Source organism: Mastomys coucha, unplaced genomic scaffold (genome assembly GCF_008632895.1).
Source record: "Mastomys coucha isolate ucsf_1 unplaced genomic scaffold, UCSF_Mcou_1 pScaffold1, whole genome shotgun sequence".
Lineage (NCBI taxonomy): Eukaryota > Metazoa > Chordata > Mammalia > Rodentia > Muridae > Mastomys > Mastomys coucha.
In genome coordinates, this window is record NW_022196891.1 from 85,556,319 (window position 1) to 85,580,933 (window position 24,615).

At 39.8% G+C, this 24,615-nt stretch overlaps 1 protein-coding gene across 1 annotated transcript in view; it reads left to right on the forward strand.

Moving 5' to 3' along the window:
* Ush2a (usherin) overlaps positions 1-24,615 on the forward strand; it is a 689,504-nt gene that overhangs the window by 160,020 nt on the left and 504,869 nt on the right. The window contains 8 exon segments of the mRNA XM_031338301.1: positions 2,940-3,098; positions 9,101-9,595; positions 10,543-10,645; positions 10,870-10,959; positions 10,961-10,991; positions 10,993-11,047; positions 12,795-12,964; positions 17,677-17,821. Of these exon segments, the coding sequence (XP_031194161.1) occupies positions 2,940-3,098; positions 9,101-9,595; positions 10,543-10,645; positions 10,870-10,959; positions 10,961-10,991; positions 10,993-11,047; positions 12,795-12,964; positions 17,677-17,821 (1,248 nt within the window).

Sequence of the window (24,615 nt, forward strand, 5' to 3'; positions counted from 1 at the left end):
CCACAGTAAGAGCCAAGATTTTAAACTCTACTAAATACAAAACAAACAAAAAGATTTTATATATTTATATTCATTTAAGAAAATACTAGTAGTGATGTATTATTTTTAAGTATACAGTTAATATGGTTGTAGTTGTTTAAAATTTATATTGAGAAAAATGTATTTTCACTTTTGCTGTTGACGAGCATCTACATAAGACTGTAAAATTGATTGTTGTTTTATATCAAACAACTTTTATAATACTCATTTTTATTGTTATAATGTTTTATAAATTTTAAAGAATATGATAAAAAAGATATTGTAAGTATTGCAGGGGGTCTCTGGGAGGAATTGGGGTACAAAAGGGAAACAAGAATGTGATTTAATTCTATTTACTTAAAATATGTTCTTAAATGTTAACAAATTCAGATAAATTGAAATCATGCAATAAAAGTTTAAAAAAAAATCACAAGTCTCCAAGTGTCTACAAAGAAATAATAATCCCCAAAGCAGGTAGGAACCAGACATCGTGATGCTTGTCTGTAACACTTGGTAACAAGGCAGGCAGATTGTGAGCTCAGGACTTGTTGACAAAGCAGTTCTCAATAGTTGGGGGATTATTATACTCGTGAAAGCCTTGAAAATAGAGATCAAGGGGGTGCTATTTACTAAATATTTATAATAATGCACACATATTCTTATAAACATGTTCACACACAGAAGTGAACATCATACACACACACACATACACACACACACACACACACATATTTTCTCCTCAAGATGATTCTCAGAGATGGATTGATCATGTTCTTACTGTAAATGAAGAAAGGCTGGGCATCCAATTCATATTTGAATATACTCATGGGCCTAGTAAAATTTACTAGACTTGGACTCAAGCATCCAACTCCCCAACAGAAGGACCTTGGGACACTAATAGGTGTCATGCTTTAAAAAGGAGTCTCTGCATTTTTACCTGTGGAGTTTTCCATAATTGTCTGTACCTGCTGCAAACAAAAGCTTTGTTGATAGGGGGACAACAGGTGCACTTACCTCTAGGCAAGGAAGTATTCAGAACGCAGTTAGGAATTGTGTTGGTTTAGTAAAATGGAGGGTAGTCATTTCTCTTCTAGAAGAATCATGACTTCATATCTGAAAAGTCTAGCTCTGGTCACCAGACACCCTTTTATAAGCTTCTCCACCCCCAGCTCAATCTCTTCAGACTGCCTGCTTATTTTTAAAAGGTCTGCTTACAAAGCTACACATTGGTTGGCATCTAGGAACTTAGGATTTATGGGTATTCAATTACCACAGAATGGAACAGATCTACTGATCTGGACACAGGGGCTTTAATGGAAACTGGAATTGTGTGCAGCTCCTCTGCTTCTAGCAGTCTTGATACGTGTCAGATGCATGTGCTATGTGAACAGCCCCTCATGACACCCCGTGTCCCTTGGGCTCTGAGTTCCTCAGGGGTGTCCAAGGCTCGAATTACCTTGTTACTTCTTTTGTCAAGGGAACTCAGACCTTTGTCTTTCTAGGACTAGTCCTGCCACTCAGCTACACTGCCCGCTTTCACAGTGCATTGTTAAGAGGTTTAAGGCCTGGCTGCCACTATCATGGGAGAGCTCTCTCTCAGCAGCTTTCCCTGGTTCCCTTGGATTTCACTGTGCTAATTTTCCCCTTGGGTAATGCTAATCTGTGACTTCTGTCACAATAGATCAGAGTCAGGAGTAGGACCCGAGTGTGTGCCTGTGAATCTCCTAGGAAAGTGGGAACCCCCCCACCCCCCACCCCCCGAGCTTCAGAGTATCCTAGAGAGCATCTTTCACACATAGCAAGAGTTTACTCTTACCATACCCTGAGTCACTAAAACTTTTAGAAGAACAGCCCTCCGACCATTCGTTCCCTGTGCTCCGCATATTTTGAAAGCAATTAGTCTTTTATCTTGAGACCCTGAAAGATTCATCAGATGGCTTCGGACATTTCATATAGCATTGCCGTAGCTACTTCAATGGTCTAAGTTCTTTGCACCTTTTCTGAAAGTGCCTCTTGATGAAAGGATTGGCGGGTTTAAAGTCAGATCACTCAACGGCGCGTACCTGTGATATCTCATTCAGTGGGAAGCCATGTCAGGTCTCCTCGCTCAAAGTGGACTGACTTGCGACTTTGGTAGCTGTTTTCTCAGATTTCTTTTTTCTTCTACGTCTTCTGTATATTCTGGGGAAATAACAAAGCTTACGCTCAAACATTAGGAAGACTGCTATAGAAGAGCGGAAAATCACCAGTGGCAAACGGCAGGGTTTCTTGAGTTCATTTCTATATTGTGCTGAGCTTGGATGAGTGTCCTTCATGCAGGGAAAGCATCTAAATAGAAAAGCAGTCTTCATAAGTATTGGTCAAATCACAAGGATTCACATTTTAACTGACAATGTTTAGGTTTTGACATCCATATCTGTTTATGTCAGCAAACATTAGTCCTTGATATTATGCCCTTCAAAGTAAAATAAGACCTTCTGTTTAGTAGAATGGAAAATTCCATCTTCAGAGTCAAAGAATTGCTTTAATTTAAATTCAAATTCAAATATTTAATTTAGTGTCAAATTTCAAGAGAATCTGTCAATTTTTAAATTCAATGGAAAAGTAAATGTGATGAATCCTTGAGTTATATTTTTTAAGCTAGGGTGCGGAGATGTTTAAATATCCAGTGGTTCTCCTCTAACCCTATTTCTGTCAGCTGCTCTGACCCACAAGTATGTTTTATGCGTGTAGGATAAAAAGCTTTGTCTTAGAGAATTGGCGATGCATATCCTTTGTTTATTAATGTCTTGGTAAACCGCATGTCTCCTTGATAAAGTGACCCTGAATCAGAAGGGCTGTTTGCTGAGTATCTTACTTCAGTTTCCTAGCGTGTTTATCGATTGCTTTTGTTAATAAATGCTCTCTCTGTTGTAATTTAGCTCCATCCCAGCAACTTCCACCCAGAGGATGGGTTCAAAGTTCTTCTGCCATCAATCTCTCCTGGAGTCCACCTGATTTCCCCAATGCCCACTGGCTTACATACACTCTGTTCAGGGATGGTTCTGAGATCTACGCAACTGAAGATCAACACCCGTACTGTAAGTTCTAGGATTTGGTGATGGAAATATGTGATATTCTAAGAACAAATGTAAGTTAAATTCCCTGATATTGAGGATAAACAAAGAGCAAAGAGCATCTCATTCAGAGAGAACTGCAAATCTCACCAGGAAGCCAAAACACAAGGCAAATAAGATGTTTTGTGTCTGGTAAGATGATTACCAAATCCTCTGAGAGGAGAGCAGTGACTTGACTCAGCATGATTAGCACATGAAGCCTGGACCACTCATGAACTTGCGTGTTTGTAATGGTTCACAGGCACAGTCTCTTGCACATAGCAAGTTGTTAAAATATATAAATATCTATCCTTCATATCAATAATCACTGCAGTCTTCATACTTACCATGGAAATTCTATCTCAAGCTAAAAGCTATACATGGAGATAAAAATCCCACGTCCATTCCTATATGGTTTGTAGTGTTGAAATGTTGGAAATTAGGTGACATTCAGCAGTCTTGCAGTGTAGCCATCTATAGAGCATGATCCATCCTGGTACAGTGTTAAATATGCTACAGGTTATGAAAAAGTGTATCTCTGCAAATCAACAAAGGAAAATTATGACATTCTGGCTGAAGAAAGTAAAAGGTAGAAAAGCGCATGACGTGTTCTGTTTTTAGCTTACAGAAGCTGGCAGGGATCAGATCACAGCCTTTCGAGAGTCAGGTTTCTCCTCCCATGTCAGTTTCCAGAAACCCGCTTCAGGTCTCTACCCTCGCTTAGCAAGAACTTTTATCTGCTGGGCCATCTCGCATGGCCTCCAATTTATATGTAACATGAATAACCAGCTTTAAAATGCACGTGAGTCTAAGTTAAGGAACTAAACTTCCATAACTGTCTTTAACCTGAGTTTACCATCCCAGCTGACGTCAAAGCTCCCCAACACAACAGATACATTGTGTCCGTTACATCAGCAGATGTCATTCCAAACCCAGGATGTACGACCTGCATCTTTGTGTCCTCCAACTTTCCCTTTACTCTACATACCCCTGCCCTGCCTCTAGCCTTCCGTGAAGTTAATGGAAATTCTAAACTCCATGATACAGATTGGGATGGGAGGCAAACATCTGCCTGCATCTGCCACATTGGCAAAGCATCCGAAAAACCTGCTACTAAAATGTCTATTTCCTTCCAAAAGTCAGCGGGGTCCAGGTGTTCTGAAACTTAAACTTTTGTGACGGAGGAAGAGGGGAGTTATAAAAATATTGAAAATGGTCTCTGACTTGACAGGACCACTGGTTGAATTATCTCTTAAGATGCAACCTCACTGGCTCCATTTCCCAAGCAGCTTTGAATTAAATTTGAGCCCATCAGTAGTTCATTCAGTCCGTGTTTCTCACAATAGCATACTGCAATCTGTTTGATAAAATGGTATATAAGAACACAGCATCATGGCTTTTTACATGATTGAGTCCAAACAATGTTTTCTTGGGTAGTAAATATCTGCTCATTCGCTAATCAGACATTTCTATAATCCTATTAAATGAAGTATTATTTTCCAAAACCTTATTCTGCACTAAAAATGCCACATCTGGCATTTGTCGACAATCCCCCCCCATAATTAATGATGTGAAAGTTCTCTGCATGATGGCATTTGAACAGTGGGAACAATCCGTGAGCCCGGTCAGAACTTCCCAGCTTTCTAATAATACCCCCATGTTTATTGCTCCGGCTTCAGTGCCTGGGTAGCATGAATAACGTGAAAAGGAAACACTGTTTCTCTTCAGCTGAATGAGCGCAAATCTGTGGGCTAAATGAAGGCCGTTGGAATTGTAGGTGGAGAATCACTGAACTTTTCAAAGAAAATTAATAGTGTTGTCTTCTAAGCAAGTTTGATCATTTAGTTCAGGCCGTTATAGAATCCCTCATTAGTATAAAAACTTTCCCTGGCTAGCCCACAGTCCTGTGGGATGCTCTTAGGCAGGATTTTCTTGCCGTCCTCATACACCTCTGTATTATGATCTTTAAAGCTTTTGAATGACTTTTCTTTGGTAATAACACACTATATTAGTTGACATTCAAACTAACCACCAGCTACACTCATTATGTTGGATAATTTGAAAGTTTCGGAACACTGGTAGTAACTGAGTCTATTCAGTGACTCCCTAAATAAAATATAACTGATAGACACCCACACACTGCTGATAGAGTTTGTGACTGAGTTAGCTCTTTGGTTTTGTATTTTATTTTTCATTGATCTATTTTTTTCTATTTTTGAAAGACAAAGAGAGTTATCTTATGCTGTGTGCATATGTTTATATACATATTGTGTGTGTGTGTGTGTGTGTGTGTATTGGTGATGTGTGTGCATGTGTATACAGAAGCCTAACATGTACTCATTTTGTCTCTCAGCTCAACCTAGAGCTTATCAGTTTGTCAACCACTAGCCACTTTACTCTGTGTAACGCCTAGGTCAGCCTTAGGCAGCTAGTATTACAGGCAGCCAGTATTACAGGCAGCCAGTATTACAGGCAGCCAGTATTACAGGCAGCCAGTATTACAGGCAAGCTGCCATATCCTGGCATTTGAATAGGTTCTGGGATCTCATTTCCAGTCCTGAGATCATCAAGAACGTAACCACTGAACCATTTCTCTAGCCCTCAAGGTAACACTTTGGACTTCTACCTACTTAGTACTTTGCTCAGAACCCCACGTGGCTTGATAAAGGCCTCGTCTACAATTGTTAGTGCGAAGAACACAGTTTTCAGAGGAAAATAACACCCTTTATTTAGTGCTTTATCTTTAAGAAGGGCCTCAGTGAGTTTTGTATGTTCATACATGTATTAATTGTCTTGTCATCCAAGCAAGTCTGATCTATATGTTGTATGTTATATATTGATTTTGAAAGCATAGGAACACCAGGCACAATAGAGAGGTGGAATCTAAAACTGAACTCCATCAGGGGTTGAGAATATTGTAGGTGGAGAATCACTGTGGCAGAATTTCTGCCTAGTGCACTTAAGGTCGTAGATTTGAACTACAATAGAACAAACATACTACCAATAGAACTGGAGAGCTAGTTCAGTGCTTAAGAGAATGTAATGCATTTTCATTACATAGGATCTAAGTTTATTTCCTGGGACCCATGTTGGTTGATCACATACACCTACAACTCCTGCTCCAGGGTATATGACTCCTTTGGACCTCAGGCAATTACCTTCATATGCACATACCAAGGCACATACACAGACATATTGAAACTTACACATAATTAAAAATAAAAATAAATCACATGAAGAGGAATTAGCAGTTATGTCTCTGATCCATACCTACTAGTGAACATTACTACATTTATAGAGTGAACATGATAAGGAATCTACTGTTGAACTGTCTCCACTGCCAGCTCCCAAGGATGACACCGGGACATTTTATTGTTTATGAAAACATTGGCATTAGCTTAAGCTTATTCTCTACTAGTTCATATGACTTAGTTAACCCTCCATTTTCGTCCACATTTGCCAAGTGACCACTACCTCTCTTCAGTCCCCTGTGTCTGACTCCCCTTGTCTGGTTCTGTCCTGAGTTCCTATCTTGTCTCAGAAATCTCACCTTCTCGTTCCTGCCTAAGTAGAGGAGCTCAGCTTTTTATTCTTAAAGCCAATCAGAGAATGTTCTAGGCAGGTGAGGAAGGACATAGATTCACCTTCCCATGGTGTACAGAAGTATTATCCCAACAGGACACACCCTAGGTAATCCCAGGAAACGATGAATGGATAGGGAATTTAATGTTTTCTGCACGGCAGGGATTATTCATCTAGCAGAAAGAATGCAATCCTTACAATTTGTAGGAAGATGAATACGAGTGAAATTATATTAAGTAGAATGAGCCTGAGCAGGAACACAAGTATCACATGTGTTTTTCTCATCTGTTGGATGCAGGTATTTTTTAAAAGGTATGGAGATAGGAGTGTAGTATATTTGAGAAAAGTAAATGGAGCCAGAGTGATAAATTATGGACATAGTAGAGGAACATGATGAGGTAGACTATGGTTGAAAGTATCACAAAAGAACAATTATTTTTCACTATTAATGTATGCTAATAAAAAAATGTCAAATTGGAGGACACATCCTCTTCAGGGACTCAGAGCAGAAAACTGAGAAGTCAGTAGGCAGGTGTGGCCTCTGTGGTAAAGTATATGTTCCCAATTTGCTACTTTTATAAACTGTTTCTCCTGCAGGATGATGGGGTGGGGTCCTTAAATAAACTTTTCCATGGGAAATGCAAGGTGATTGTAACTGTTCTGTGTAATGTTCCCATACAATCACATATCCCCGCTCTGGTTTTTATCTTATTCCAATTTCTTATCAAGCAATACTGCTCTCACACAATCTCATCATCTGAGATAAGATCACATTAAAAAAAATGGAATGATCTGGCAAGGATTTGATACAGAGCATGATTTTCCGTGATCCCTGGGATGAATCTCCTCCTTGGGCATTCTCAAAAGCAGATCCATAAGGACGTTTGCAATTAAGGCCCCTCTGTAACCTCCTTCCATTCCAGGGGCCACGACAGCGCCCTTACCAATGGAGTCTGTCCTAGTGGACTTTTCTGAATAGGGGTGGTGACACATCTCTGTTCCACTTCTTACTCCTGCGGAGGATGCTGGACTCCTCAGGTAGCATAAGAAGCACTCACGGAATGATTGGCTTCATGGAGAAATTGCAGGGATGTGTGCTCAGCATGATGAAATGACCTCTGCTCTGTGCCTTCCTCCCTTATAATCTTAATATAATCTTAAATCCTTCTCCCCCTCCTCCCATCCCTCATCCCTCATCCATCAGTTGCCATATTAATTCACATTTAGGGGAGGATAACTTCGCTCTGATCTTAAGCAGAATTTCCTTGATAAGGATGCTGGCTTGTTGAGATACAGTGGACCAGTTTGATCCTTGGCATCACCAAACTTCAGGTGAAGTTGCTTGTTCTACAGAAGTCAGGTTCTTGTGAATACTCTACACAGTCTAAGCTTGCCCCTCCTGGATCTGTCATCCTATATCTGGCCCTTCCATAGATTTAAAGCTTACTTTGCTAGGACCAAAAGAGGTTCCATGGGTCATCCACGGGCTCTCAGCACAGAAAGCCAAGAACCTCTGTAGATTGAAATTAGACTCTAGATATGTATCGCATGTCAGGCATCTAGACATGCAGAAACCTTCAGTAGTGTTAAACAACCCCGACACAATCCCACAAGGAAGCAGTCAGCCGCCACTCTGACATTTCTTTGTTTCATAGGCCTACAATGTGCTTGCTGTTCTCAGAGAATGGTGGGTGCAGGCACACAGTTAATCATGGCCATTCTCTCTCTCTCTCTCTCTCTCTCTCTCTCTCTCTCTCTCTCTCTCTCTCTCTCTCTCTCTCTCTCTCTCTCTCTCTTTCCCTCTCTCCCTCTCTCATTTTGCAACCTCTACTTTCAGCCTTCCTCTCCCTGATACCCCTGTCCTTCATGCATGGAGATCCTGCTTGTCTCAAACTTCTCTTTTACATTCTCTCTGTTGTTGACAAATCTCTCCAGGATTTAGCAAAACGCTTGTCTGGTTGTATGTCATTTTATTCGGTGAGGTAAGGATACATTCAGGTATTAAGCGGGAGAAAGGCCGGGCACTTGGTGGTGGTTTGCAGAGGTTTGGACCCATGTCACAGCGTTTGGCAAGCAAACCACTTACAGTGAAAGCAAATATGTGTTTCAGAGACTGCAAGGACTTCCTCTGGGTTCTTCTATCAAGGGACCCCATGAAGAGCAAAACAAGGACAGAAACAGACTTCTAAGTGTCATTTCCTCCACTCGACGCAGTACTCACAACATACTGGACAGTAAAAGCAGCCAGCATTTGTCTGATTTGCCTTGGAAAAGCATTAAACACAGTTGTATTTGCAGGACTTGATCAGTAAACTCCCTAGTCAAATAGCACCAGAAGCAGGCAATTGCTAAAGATTGCTTGACAATGGTTAGTTCTAACTATCTGTTTCCCCTTTTTATTTCAGACACTCAGTACTTCTTAGACACCAGTCTGTCACCACACACAGCATATTCATATTATATAGAGACCTTCAATGTGCACAGTTCAACAAGGAGCACACCCGTCGTTTATGAGACGAAGCCAGAGGTCTCAGAAGGACACTTGAACTTGACTCACATCACTCCTGTTGCCTCAGACTCCGTGACACTTATCTGGACTGGACTCTCCAACAACTCTGGTCCTGTGGAGAAGTATGTGTTGTCATGCACACCTGTGGACAGCGCCGAGCCCTGTGTCTCCTATGAAGGCCCAGAGACATCAGCTACCATCTGGAATCTGGCTCCACTCACCCAGTACTGTTTTTCTGTACAGGGCTGTACTAATGAGAGCTGTTTATATAGTTTGCCTATTATAATAACCACAGTCCAAGCACCTCCCCAAAGGCAGGGGCCACCTACAGTGTGGAAAGTCAGTCCCACAGAACTCAGAATAGAATGGTCTCCACCAGTGGATTCAGATGGTAAGAATTGAAGGCTTAAACTTCTCTTCCTTTTAGAAGGCCAAAACAGTAGAAATGAAGAATTAAGTAGTAAGACTGGCAACTCTATTGGTTTATATGAATATAAGGCATTGGGAAATGCTTTCTGAAGATATAAAATGCTATTTCTTCTGGATATGGAAGAGGGTATTTCATCTAATTTAAGAACGAGTTCCATTCAATTAAATTGCTCTTTAAAAGGCTAATATTATCTTTGCTCTTAATGACATCTGCCCCAGCACAGATGATGTTGATGATTGGGCACTTGCTGCTGGAATGCATTATATTTGACTGAGTCACATCAGGGCACCCACAGGCTGCGAATTTTCTCTTTTAAGCAAGAAAAAAAATATAAAATAATACAAAAAAATTGTATATAGGCTAGTTGATTCCATTAAGTTAATTTTTGTGTTCTTAAAATTGAACCTCAGGGTTCATGGGTCAGATACATATTCCTAGGTTTTTTAGTAATTTATGCTCATAGTGTGGTAAAAGTTTGCATCAAAGTTTTCTATTGCTTGGTAAAGACTGGATACAACTTAGCTACACAATATTTATGCAAACATGGCTTATGTCAAATATGTAATTAAATCACAGAACTTCAAAGTATGCGTCCTGGAAGTAGAATATGCAGATAGTCCAAAAGAATTGGACATCCTTAGCAGCAACTAAGGATGAGTACCCATCTTGAAAATGTTGCATTTTACATAGGTTAAAATATGGTTGTTTTGCATTTATACTTCCCTTAATTTGTTTTCCCCGAAATATGGCTCTCACGATAGTTTGTAATCTAAATTTCTACATCTAAATTAGTAAAAAAGAATCAAAAGGTAATATAGTGAGAATGCTGAAAAGTGAACAGCCTTAAATGGCCAGCACCTGAAGAGCCCCTTTGACTTGGTCACTTCATTTTACTGTCTCTTTGCTAGGTATAATTATAAGATATGAGTTATACATGAAGAGATGGCTGTCCACTGAAGAAAGTCTAGTGTTTGAGAGCCATGGTTTGGTCAGTTCCCACCCAGCTTCACAGTCAGCCAATCAGAATAAGAATGTGCTTCAGTCAGCCAATCAGAGTAAGAATTGCTTCAGTCAGCCAATCAGAGTAAGAATGTGCTTCAGCCAGCCAATCAGAGTAAGGATGTGCTTCAGCCAGCCAGTCAGAGTAAGGATGTGCTTTAGCCAGCCAATCAGATTAAGAATGTGCTTCAGTCAGCCAATCAGAGTAAGACTGTGCTTCAGTCAGCCAATCAGAGTAAGAATGTGCTTCAGTCAGCCAATCAGAGTAAGAATGTGCTTCAGCCTCCCCAAGTTAACACACTCATCTCTGGCTTGGAGCCACACACAGTGTGCATTTAGGGTCTTGGTTGTGGATGTGAGCTGGCAGTGTGTCATCTGCCTGGGCCTCAGAAAGAACGGGAGAATCAGAGACCAGCTTCTTGGATTCTTATTTACAAAACCCTCAACAAAGGTACTACCTGGAAATTAAGGTCAAAGAAGATATTTGAGACAGAGGAGGCAGATGGCTATGCTAGGAATTCCTTTGTGCAGGGGAAGAATGAGTTGTAGCTCTACTCTTTTAGGAGTCCTTCCCCTAAGTAGCAGGTGATTTCCAGTGTCAGGTGGGTAGACAGTGAGGCTAATCTTCCTTTGTATTTATCATGGTTTAACAGTTTTTAGTTTTACAATTCAAATTTATTTTCTCTTTTTAAGACAAATATTGATGGTAATAGAATTCGCATAATGGTATAAGCTAATATACTGAAAAGTCTAAACCCAAGTATACTTAGAAACAATCAGAATTATAGCGTAGGAGGAGAGCTGAAAGTTTAGTCTTCTTACGGTATCTCTGTCAAGGTAACTAATTTATTCTTAACTTTCTGTTTTATTCCTCACATGAAGTGTACTTCAAATTCCATGAGCATTGAAGAAAACAATTATACATTTTTTATACATTGAATCTACATATATGTGTATACATACATACATACAGATAGATAGATAGATATTAAAAAACTAACTCCTGATATAAATTTAACACGTTGAAACTGTATAAGTTTAAGGTAGCTTTGGGTGAATGTCCAGTGGCCTTGTTGAGTAAATAAAATGTGTATTGTGTTTGACCATCTCTCAAAGACTATCTTGGACAAGAGAGCAGAAGTACTGAGTCCTTAAGTTTTGCAGGGGAAAACTGAAGGTCCAAAATGAGACACAGCAGATGAAAGAGCATCAAATGGTTGTCGTACTCCTAAGGATCACTGGGAAAGGAGAGTGGTACAGAGGGCCTTTGACAGCACATCTCTGATAGCCAATTTAAATTCCCTACAAAGATGTGCAGGACAGTGGGAGTAAAGTGTGTGGTATCTGTGGGCCCTGAACATATCAGGAAGGGCTAACCACAAGCTGACTGTGTCTTTGGGGTCCTTTAGTCCATTTCAGATGTTCCTTTTATTGGAATAACATGCCCCAGTGTCATTGTTGACTTAGTGAAACATGGCTTTCCATGAGAAGCCCAGTATGCCATCCTATATCTCAAACTCTAGGGACTGAGACAAGTTCCGTGTCTGGATTATTCAAATATCTTATCAAATTGCTCACTACGTATGTTCATGAAAACAGAGAGACTTCTATCAGAATTTGCCCATCTATGTGGTGTGTGTGTGTGAGAGAGAGAGAGAGGGAGAGAGAGGGAGGGAGGGAGAGAGAGAGAGAGAGAGAGAGAGAGAGAGAGAGAGAGAGAGAGAGAGAGAGAGAGAATACATGCCTGTATACAGGCAGAGTCTAGAAAAAGCCATGGGTATTCTGATATCTCGCTCTGTCTCTCTCTGTGTGTCTGTCTCTGTGTCTGTCTCTGTCCATTGGAGGTCATACCCAGTTTCCTGTACACATACTTGGATCTTACCTCAGGTTCTCATGCTGTGTACCACTCAGCCACTTTGTCCTCCTACCTTTCGATTTTGTAAATTGAAAAAAAATAAAACACTTTACCTGATAATGTGAAGATAATTGATATTCTTGTGGATGACAGTTTAAATGTTCATATTTTCATGTACATTTATATTTTTTTAATTTTGAAGATAAAAATATTTTATAAAAATAAGGTCTTTCAGAAACTAGAACAGCTCAGTCTGACATATATGGGTGACATGTATGCCTTTGATATTGTTTTTGTCTTTGACAGCACCTGTGTACATGTCCCCTCCTTCAGTCTCTCCACTCTCACCACACTCCCTCAATGTCTCCTGGGAGAAGCCAGCAGAAAATTTTACAAGAGGAGAAGTTATAGGATACAAGATCAGCATGGTTTCTGAACATTCCCCTGAACAAGATGTTCCAGTCTTGTGTTCAAAGGTATTTTCATTTTCAACTCATTTCCTTTCCAAATTAAATTATGGCTCCGTTTGATGTTTTAGGAATTTATAGAATCCTGTAGCAGAATCCATCTCCAAATGTGTTCATCAAATGGGCATGTTCTTCAGTAGAACATCAGATTCTCAAGGTCCTGTATATGTATATATGCTTATCACTTATTTTTCTAACATGCTAAACTAACGTGGTTATAATTTTATTTCATGAGACCTGCTGTTTCCACTTAGCCTTAAATATTTTTTAAGAAGTCCTTTCAGCAGCTGTGTACCACATAAGATAATCTGAAAATAATATTTGAACACATAATAGCACATTTAACCACTCCACAATCTGTCAGTATTTGTACTGTATCCATTTGGATGTCAAAATGACATTGACAAGACCATCTCTTATGCACCCTTTGTTTATGTCTTCATTTCCTTGGGAAAAGTCATGGGGAACCAAACCTGTCACACCATAACAGAAATCATGACAGTAGGGCTGCAAATGTGACGCTGTTGGTAAAGTGCTTACTTAGCATGGATTACAAACTCTGACCTTGACTCCCAGTACTGTGTAAAACCAGGCATGATAGCACAGGTCTGGGCAGAGGTCACTCAAGGTCATCCTGAACCACCTAGTCAGTTTACAGCTAGCTTAGGCTACATGAGATCCTGTGTCAACATTTACATATGGATGTAATTCATATGAATTCTATGAACAAAATCTTGGTCAAGGCTTTGAATGTGTAGTCACATTGTGTCTTCTGGTAGCATCTTTTCCAGGGATGAGAATAGAAAGTATCAACAGTTATAAATGCCTTACCCTATCCAGGTTCTATCTCATTGAATACAGAGGATTCTAGAAAATGAGAGGATTTCATTCTCTCAGTTAGAGATGAGGGGATTTTCCTTTCTAACCAGTTTTATAGACAAGGCAGTGTGCAAAGATAGAAGACATTGGTTTCCAAAACTTCCTACACTCTGATCTGATCTGGCTTCATGTCCATGACCAGAGAGGCCAAGTTCGGTCACATAGTATACACGTGGTTTACCTCGAGGCACTTCTCTTCCACATAGAGTAGGTAAGAAAGGGCAGGGTCTGAGAATCTGTCCTCTGAGAATATTTATCTTCACTGCAGTTTTTGAGAAGCCATGTGGGGGCATCAGCCACCTCCCAGCCTAACCTTGCAACTACTTTCTAAGATATTCCACCTGTATTCTCAGCTCTGTGCTCTCCTTTCTTTGTGTTTTAGAGAGAATTCCCATGGCCTGCATGGCATTCTTTGGGCTGGATTCAAATCTTAGATTGCCATTTTCATCATAAGATGCATTTTGTTTGAGTCCATCTGACCTTAAGACTTGACATACCTGAGAAGTAAAGCAACCAACGAGAAGAAACTCCACCCACACTGTGATTTGACATTCTGTTAGATGCTCTGTTGTCATGAAGGTCCAGTGTCTGGCCGAGAGTGTTTAATGAATAGTTCAGGATGTCTAGACTTTCCATCACTTTCTGTGCCTTTGCTCTACATACTGTCTATCTTGTGGCTCTCTTACCATGAAGAACTTCCAATATTTTCCCAGGATTAAGTGTGGCAGAGCCATGGGCTCTATGAGGTTCAATGTCCCAAACTGTACATGAGCCAGCACTACAACCTGGATAGAGGTCAGGGATAAGTCAGCAGAATTTCACATTGACACCATACTGGTTAGAACCCAAATGGTGACTATTCTCATTCAGATGGGAGTTTGTTCACCAGACATTGAGCTTCTTCCTGAAGAATGCAAGATAAAACCCATTTATGGATAAAAGATATAGTCACTTTTCATTTAATGTGAACAGGATGGATGTCCTAAATATCACAGAAGACTTGACTTTCAAACCCCAGCTGATGCTTGAAATCTCCCAATCTTTACACAGTAAATCTCCTACTCTGTGAAACACATCTGACTAAGACCCCCATACACTCGTTTCCTGCTTATCTGATCCATTTAATACCACTTTATTGACATGGAGAGCAGTACTGTCAAGAAGGATCGCATGGTTTGTCTTAACTTGACGATGACCCTAAGATTGTCTTTCTTCGGTGCGTAGATGGCATTGGCAGTGGTCATCTGATTACATCGTCCTACAACGTAGTGCTTTCCCTAAAGTTGTCTTAATGATTCCTTAATCCACCACTAGTGCAAATTTAAAACTTGTCCCACTATAGCGAGGTTGTAGGCTGTCAAGAGCCCACCTACTTCTGTCTTCATTGTCAGCCAGCTGGTGTTGTCCAGCTCCACAATACCACTTAAATAATTTGACATCTCCCTCCTACAAATCCAATTCCTGATATAACTGTCATAGTTATGCTTTCCCAGAGGATACCAGCTGTGGGAGAAGCATGAGAATAGGAGAGATGGGGATTGTACTCAGAAACAACTGACAGGATAACGGGAAAAATAAGAATCTAAGGTACAATGGCTCAGTGGGAAGGCCTCAGCTGATACCCCACAGAGTTCAAGAACCAGAGTAAGCTCTATAGTTGCCACACACATGGTAGAAATCCCAGCCTTTTTAACTTTCACACTGTTTGATCTGTGACACCACCATCAGAATCACCATACACTGGGTGGTTTTCCAATGGCATGCATTGATCCTCTCAGATTTTAGAGGTCAGAAGACTCAGATCTAATTTCTGGGAGAGCCGTGCTCCTTCCATGTACCCTAGAAGACTTCCTTAGCTGCTTCTCCCAGCTTTCTCCAGATGCTTGGTGACACTCATTGCATTGTGCCAACATATCTCCCATTTCTGCCTCATCTGCTCCACCCTCTCTGTCTGTGGATTTTTTCTTTTCTCCTAAAATGATACCAGTTGTCAGATTAAAAGCTAACCCTAAATACAAGATGTGTTAACTCATTATCTATAAAAATGCCTCATTTCAAAAGGTAAATTTCTCAAGTTCTGGGTAGACATGTATTTCTGAGAGACTCTATTTAATTCACTGTGACTATATTTGCCTTTTTTTCTGAGCTATCTTAGTGAAGAGTATACACACACATAATCACAAACAACACAGATGTCTATTACTGGGCAAGACAAAGAAGCAATAAGACATTTATGATTTTATCCTTCTTCATCTACATATATGACTTTTTCAATGATCTCACTATAAAAATTGTATGTAGTATAATAACATGTTCTTCAATTTACACAGCTTCCTGTACAAATAATGTATAATATTGATTAGGTAAATTTATAAATAGGACTGGTGTTCTGACTTTGATCCTTATATTCCATATTGATCGTTGGCATTTTGGCTCACAGTTGTGTTTTAGCTATTTTTTTTTTTTTTTTATTCTTAGGCTCATGTAAGTTTGAAGTCACTACCTAGACAAACATCCCCAGGTGTGCTCCTATAGGGAAAGTGCCTCATACTAACTCTGTTACTAAACTCCGCGAGCATCTTCACTTGTGTTTATTTCTCATGGATCATTTTATATGGATGTCAAATCTAAGGACTATGTCAGTGACTGCATAGTCTCTTGATAGAATCAAGGTCATGGTAAACACAAGCCATGGGGCTGTTACTGATGTAATTCTGCAGGCTTTTGCTATAACCTTTTATAATTATAAAGATCATGCCCCAGTGAAAAGGAAACAGTGTAAGCAAACACATCAACACCATACCCTTACTTTGATCATTACCAAGTCTTCTTTACTGTACATTGCTGTATGACCTACACTGTTGTAGCCTTGGTAATACCATTGATTTATATTGGCAGTACCATAAACGTTTGACTACTTGTGTTAGGCTATTAAATAGCTATACCCTACTTAGGCAGTATAAACATTCAGCTCTTATGACTGTAAAGGGCCACACACAATCACATATGCAATCTGGTCCACAGCTGACTAAACCACCAGAGCATAGTCCATGAGTACATGTCAGTAGCCCTAAGAGAAATAATTTATGTTCATGATTCTGTGTCTGTGATAGTCCCCCAAATATAATTTGTATCCTTAGTCTGAGTAAGTTTTCATAGTTGCTTGTGATTGGTCCTAGTCATAAGGGTAGGATGAATTCTGTATTGGCTGTTTAACTACTTATTTATGGTGTCCCTCCCAATCTCAAACTTTTTACTTTCATTCAAAAATATGTAATGATAACAATATTTCAGAAAATGTAACTATTAATCTAATTGTATGTATTTATTTGGATAATAAGGGTAAGTGAGATTTGACCTAGAGGGATAGTCACACAGCATCTATTCTTTCCCTCCTTTCTACTGTGTGATTTTAAAGCAAGAGATAGATAGGCCGATTTAGTACCATGTCATTATCCCATGCCCTGCCATCAAGTAGCATGTGGCATCCCCAGCCTGTGCTACTGTTGGCTTGGTTTGGACTTTTCACAGTAAGTATGTTAGTGTCTCCATCTTTATCTCTACCATTGGTGACAATAACCATACATCCATGCTGCTTTATGAGGCCATAACTCCGTCTTCTCATTTAGCCACTCAGGAACTGCGTTATTACCCCATAAAGCAGTGCGATTCTACAATCATCAATTAAACCTCAGCTTGTTGAGACTTTTTTTTTTTAAATCTTTTTTCCATATAGGAGTTGGTAATAACTCCCTCTGTTTGAATTTCGATTTTGAATGCCAAGGTTATATGCTGTGCACTGATTGTCATCTGATTACTATTACTGTTATTTTGCCTTGAAGCTGGTGCATTTCGCTAAGCCCCACGACCAGTCTTACATCGTAGAGGGACTCAAGCCTTATAGGATCTACAGCTTTACTGTCTCCCTCTGCGATTCAGTGGGCTGTGCAGCCAGTGCTTTGGGATCAGGACAAACCCTAGTCGCAGGTAAGTGCGTTCTAACGAATATGAAGAAATCCATTCGTATGGAGAATAAATGCCTACAGGTCTGCTGCACGTTGGACTTCATATATGTCTTTTCTGTTCTCTGCTGCTTTTCCAGCAATCCTGAATGTGGTTTATCTTGAGATTTTTTTTTTTTAAACAAAACTGAAAGCATTAGCTAAGGGTTATGGGCACATCAGAAGAGTCCCAGATCAGATACAGAAAGAGAATGCTTCCTGTGCTCAGCATCTAACGAGGGCCTCCGAATTTCCTGGCATTGTGAGATGCATTTAGGAGCAATCCTATGAGGTCACATGACACTTCTTTTAATCGTAACTTCTCTTTCTGTGTTGGGTCTATCGACTCCTGTCCCATGAGGCTCTTTGGCAACATCTGAGTTGCCTGCCACATGATGTTTCCTCTGTTTGGTAGGCAATTGGTTACATATTATTTTATTCATGGTTAATAGGAATCCCGTACGTCTGTACAATGAAATAGGAGGCTTGTTAAATCTTATAATGTGGTTTAAACCATTTTTGTTTGCGTTGCTAAGAGCCAACTAGATTTATACAAAGCTGAATACATGTATCACTAGCATCTATGCTCACCACTAACAGCATTTAGGATATTCTCATTTGCCAGTGTTTCTGTCAGCTATTTTGCAAGCCTTAGATTCTCAAATGGGTATGCCTGCATGTACAGAGGTTAGGGGATTCCCAGACAAATTATAGGTATTGTATGAGCATATGTCTACCATAATATAACATAGACCTACTGTCTGTAGGTCTAATTCTAGTGTTTCTGTCCTCAGTTCAGGGAAAAATAATTCAGTTCAAATTACATCACACAATTACTATTGCTCATTACAATTTTCAGTTGATGTGAAGGACATTCAAATTCCATGGTAGTGTGGTTTATTACCTCAGTGATGGACTTATTTGTGTACTGATATGTTTAATCTACATGTATTTCAGATGTGTAACTACATTTAAGGAGAACCCAATCTATTAAATCATATGGAGTCCATACTTTTCCTATAAGCCTATTTATTTTTATGCATGCTATGATTCAAAGGTAATAAATTTGAATAAGGGGGTGGATTCTAACTACTTTAGGGAAAAAAATGATACGATTTTGGACAAATTTTGAAAGAGCATTCAACCTCACAGCTTGAAGAAAATACAACAGAGGTTAAACACAAGCCAAAGACTGAGTGTTGGATGAAGAACCCTAGCAATGAGACTAGTCGGAGCTGGGACCCCAGCCTCCCAGGAGGCAAAGCTTTGCAAAGTCATCCAGTCCTGTAGGATAACCAGTGTCCTGTTACTGGATTTATAGTAGCATCTCCCATGTGTTTGTCTAATCTGTATCAGGTTCAATTCCCAGCACCCACATGGCAACCCACAACCATCTTCAACTTCAGTTCCAGGGCATTCAGCGCCTTTTTCTGGCCTCCATGGGCAATAGACATATGACTGGTACACAAACATATGTGCAGGCAAAACAGCCATACATAAAAAATAAGATTAAAATAAATAAAAATTAAAGCAAAATAAAAATTTAAAAATGTGTGTCCAAATTACAGTTTTCCAGTTTGCCATTTGTAGCATAAAATCACTTATGTGTCCCCGAGCATGTCATTAATACATTATCTTGTAATATCTCAGATTAGAAAACAGCCATTGGATGTTCAAAAGCCTGTGGGGATCCTAAAGACAATGCACACAGTGTTTAGTTTAAGGAATTAACATATGGTGGGATGGTTGGCAGGAGGATCTGTGCTAGGACTCTAAGCAGAAAAGAAGCCATAGGGAGAGAGCAGAGGATGCACGGCTTTAAGTTTGGAGGTTAGACCATCGCTTCACTAGATGCTACTGTAGATGGATTTGGTTGATTGATTTAAAACATTCATTTCTATTTACTGAGCATTTAAAATGTACTAGTCACCATGTTAGAGGTTGGCACTGTTCTAGATATTGCTATGATGAAATTTGTGGTTTACAAAGACCTCTCTGGCAATAACTTCTGAGGGAATATGCAAAGATTCTCAGTGTCTTTCACAGTGGGGGCTACAGGGCTCTATCCAATGAGAAGAGGTGAAGATTGACAGATGAAATGGATAGTATTTTGGGGAAACTATCCTCAGGTTCAGAAGAAGGAAAAACTGAAGATGACACTAATATTTGAGTAGAGCGTGGTGTTTCTGTTCAATGAAATGGGAAAGCTGAACAGATGGGAAAACAAACCTATGTGTTTATGTTTGATCGCATGGTGTGGCCATGGCGGCTACAGGCAGCTAGAAACAGAGCACGCAAATATAATGATTAAAATATTGCTGATTTTATAATCACCTCTAGAGAGATGGAGTGAGCTACGGTGCAAGTGAGTCTGTGAGGCAGAGAAGATGCAGTGATACAGGCTGAAGGGAAGTGTGTGGGCAAGAGCATGAGTGCAGGAAGAGAAGAAGCCAGAGAAAACACAGTAAGAGAGAAGCAAGGAAATAGGGAGATCCAAGAAGGGGTCCCATCTGGAAAGTTCTGAAAGGGCCTTGTTACCTTTAATGCCATATGCTGTCCAAAGAGCAAGAGAGGCATAAATAAAGATGGCAGAAGTGGCTCCCTGCAGTGGCCCAAGCTGAAGCTGGGTATAAAGGACTGAGAGCAGCGGAAGACAATGCCTTAAGAAAACTCGAAGGTGTCTCTTTGAAGTTTTGATAAACATTTCAATTTACCCAGTCTCTACTTAAACCATTACATTAGCTTCTGTTCCTGGGGGAAATCTCTATTCTGATGGAGAAATTGTTCCCGTGGCTTTCAGAAAATAAAGAGAGCTTAGTATCAGCCATCAGTATATGCTGTCAGGAATATGAATTCTCATCTGCCAATAAAAGTAATGTATGCGATGAGAGAGGGAAGATGTTTTTGCCAGGTTTGTTTCAGTGTAAAATGCACCATTCTCAGGTATATTCAGATCAGTGAGAAGAAAAATTAGCTTTTATTTGCCTGAATGCAAAGTTCAATAACCACCGTATTCTTCATGTCTCTTCTTTCCGGTAGATGCTTATGTTTCTTTACCTATACATGCCTTAAGATTAAACATCTAAGTAAGACTCATAGGCTGGACATCCTAGAAAGAAGCAATGCCGAAGCAGGACTTTTGTGTAGTCAAGCCTGTATTGGAAAGGAATGAAAGTTGACAATCCACGGTATGAGTCTCTCTGCTCTGTTACTTCTACTCACTTGCGGAGTGACTCACTGTGGGTTTGTAGCCCATTTAACTGTTACGTCCAAGTGGAGGGACAGAAGCTTGCCATTCAATAGCATTGCAGTAGAAAGTCACAAATCAAAACAGGTGTTTAGCCTCTTAGAAGTGAGCGATCACAACAGTGACTTTTCTTCAACTATTTTTTTTTAAAGATAATTGTGAAGTTTTATCTGGCTGTTTCATGGCAAAGCTTGAGAAGCAGATGATTTGTTTTAAATATTTCAGGTGCATTGATGGAACAGATGTACTTCACCATGAGTACTGTATCGGATCTGGGTTTGGTACCTGCATAGTTCTAAATAGATCTGAGCGATAGGGTCTCCAAGGAGCAGCTGGGAAAGCTTGACTTAATGGCTATGGAATCTCTCCCGGTTGTCAGGGAAGTTGCCAGATGGGCTCTACCTTCTTCACATACATGCTACACATGTACAAAATTTTTCATGGAGGAAACTTGTGAATTTCTTCTTATCTCTTCCACAATCTGTCAGGCTTAAATCTTCTTTTGGGAGATCTATTTCTAAAGGAATACTGTGTTATTTTTCTTTACTGGTCACTGGCTTCCAGACCAGAAGCTGAGAAGGGCCTATCTTTTAAGCAGTACCTAGAGGTGTCCTAAGTTTTCTCTCTGAACCTAACGTAGAGTATAGGTCTCCTTTCTCCTGGGTTGGAAACTCGGCTTGTTTGAATGCAGGGGACATAAGTCTTTTCATTGTAAATAGAACCCAGAGTGATTAAACAAGCACTCTTAATATGTTAATTTATACTTTTAATTACAACAATCTTGTCTATATAGTCATTAGTGAATACTAATATAAATATTTTTCCACCTCTTTATTCCTAGAGTGTAAGGCAATCACCCAGCTCTTTCTGCGAGGTTGCTGGTTTCCGTCTCATAATTCCATCTTTGTTCCTAGTTATGAATGCATTTTTGTTCCTTCCTGTCTTGAATAATCCCTCATTAAAGCTAGTTGCTTTCTGCTCCATGCTAAAAAGGAAAAATTATCATGCAAATGTGGTGGGCCATATTAAAAAGCACATCACCCGACACTTTTTGTTGCTGTCCTTCAATTAGTTTCCCTCCTTTGAATTTAATTCCATTTGTTGTTAAAAAAAAAAAAAAAAAAAAAAGCAAAAGAAAAAAACCTACTGACTTGATGTAAGGACTCATGAATCCGAGGCTGCTGCCAAGAAAGTGAGGGGGGAAAAAATCAAAGGTCCTTGGAAGATCTGCAGAGCCGAAATGAATTCGCTTCACCTTTTGACAAGAACACTTGAACAGCCCCGGAGTCCTCTGATGATTCGACCTGGCTAATTATCCAATTATTTATTTCAAAAGCAAAGACTGCATTCTACAATGAGAGTGGTGTAAAGAGGCCTGAGGAATTTGGGAGCAGAGATGACTTAAGGCCCATCCAAGATAAAGACTATCTGTGCACAGGCTTGGATTCCCTCCTGTGTGCCATCCATTGGGCGTTCCCCTGTCTCTCAGCAAGAAGACCCTGACTCACGGACACTTTCTGTCTGTTTTCTCTCTCCGTGGGGATTATTTTTGCACTTCCAAAAACCATGTCAAATTGCCAGGGCTCTTAAGCAATATTTAAGTTGTATTCCTCTTGATTAAAAGCTTTTGGTTCAAAGCAATACTTTTTAATTGCCTAATGATATAAGTCAGTTCTTAGGGAAAAAAAAAAACCCGCACATTTAGGAGTTCATTTGCGATATAACTGAAAAATTCATTGCATGGCAGTAAAACAATTTACTGTTAATTACAAGGAGAAGAATTTGCTGTAGCATGCTCACAGATTGCCATGAATCATGTGGCTCTCCTAGAGATTTATAACAGATGTGTAAATGGGATGAATTAGCAGGGTTTAATAACAGAGGCACAAATCATGCAGACTTCAAGGAGCTTTAATTGATATACTGGAATGTGACGGGCATGAATCACTCAGCCATTCAACAGCATTGGAACATATGGTCAGCTCAATATGCTGCATCTTAAATCGGTTGGTGAGTCGTCGCTCGTCCCATATGGTGGGAGCAATATATTTTTTCGTGATTAAAAAAAATACATCCATTTTTTTTTTAAAGAAATACAGTTGCAAAGCATGTTTGTTATTGATCGGGCATCTGAAAGCCAAGCTAACTGGGGTGTTTTCTTGGCTTTGGCGATATTATTTTTTTAAACATGGCAGCTTCCCCAAAATAAACAAGGGGCGTTGTGTAATGCTAGACTGCTAGAGGTGTTATGAGAAAGGGCTCCGTGTACTTGGCACAGTTGACCCCTAGCACCAGCCTGTGGCAAGCATGGCTGGAGAACCTGAGATTGTCTACAAAACCCTGCTGACTGGGTAAATGAGATGAAGGGTGATGTCTCCTTAGAGGGAAGGATAGGACTGTCCAACTTGGGCATCTAGCATGACAAGGTTGATGGGAAATCTTTATTTAGCAAGGTTAAAAGAAAAAGTAGTTTGGATAATAATAATAATAATAATAATAATAATAATAATAATAATAATAATAATAATGTGACTACTGATGGAAGAATCACATGGGCCACTCTTTTGCTTCTTAATTGTGTATTACCTTCCTTAGGAACATTAAAAATAATCTTTGTATGTAATGGAAATGATGCCATGGTACTTATGTGGAGTCAGGTATCCTGGCAGACACGTAACCAGGACTGTGCAAACATCCTTTCAGTGTAACTGGGTCCTGGCGGCTGTCAGAAAGGCTTTTGCAGCCTTAGTAAATGTGTCAGACTTGAAAAAGGAATATTGCAGTCTTAGTCTGTGCTGCCAGGGTTTAATGTCAACAATTAAAATTTATTTTGATCCTTACCTAGTGTTTATTACTGTTTGTATACACAACAGACCTTACTAATACAGAGATGCACTATTAGACAGAAATGCCATCTGTTCCCAGAGAAATGCTGGCATCTGTCTTCGATGCTAAAACTAAAATGATATTATTTCTAACACAACCAAATTAACTGCTTTTTACTCGCTGAAGACTCCACTTTGAAGGGCTGCAGATGTACCTGAGGGAAAGGCTGGCTTGTGAAAAGTGCAGTGAGCTTAGAGGACTAAGCATTTGGATTGTGACTTTTATCAGGCTTCCTGGTGGCCTTTTGGGCATGCAGAAAGGCCATGTAGAAATCACCTTTACAAAAGAGAACTTTCCCTCTGCTAGGTTCTCCGTCTCTATCTTCTGCAGATCACTAAAGTAATGACTGAAATATGTGAAAACAGACATAGAGGCTCAAGGACCCCTCAAAAGTTTGACAGATGCACCCTCAAAAATAAATAAATGAAACAAAACTTCAGGGGAAGCATTTGAACAGGCAAAAATGCTAGTGAGCAGTCTCCATTGGTCCCACAGTGACACCTTTAGGAAAATATAAACTCTCTTCTCTGCCAGGCTATTAAATTTTTTTCTCCTTCAGTGGCATATATAAAAGATTTATATGCAGCACCCCTCCTATTTTATTTTTGGGAGGCCTAAGTATCTTATTAAGAAAAGGTCTCTCACCA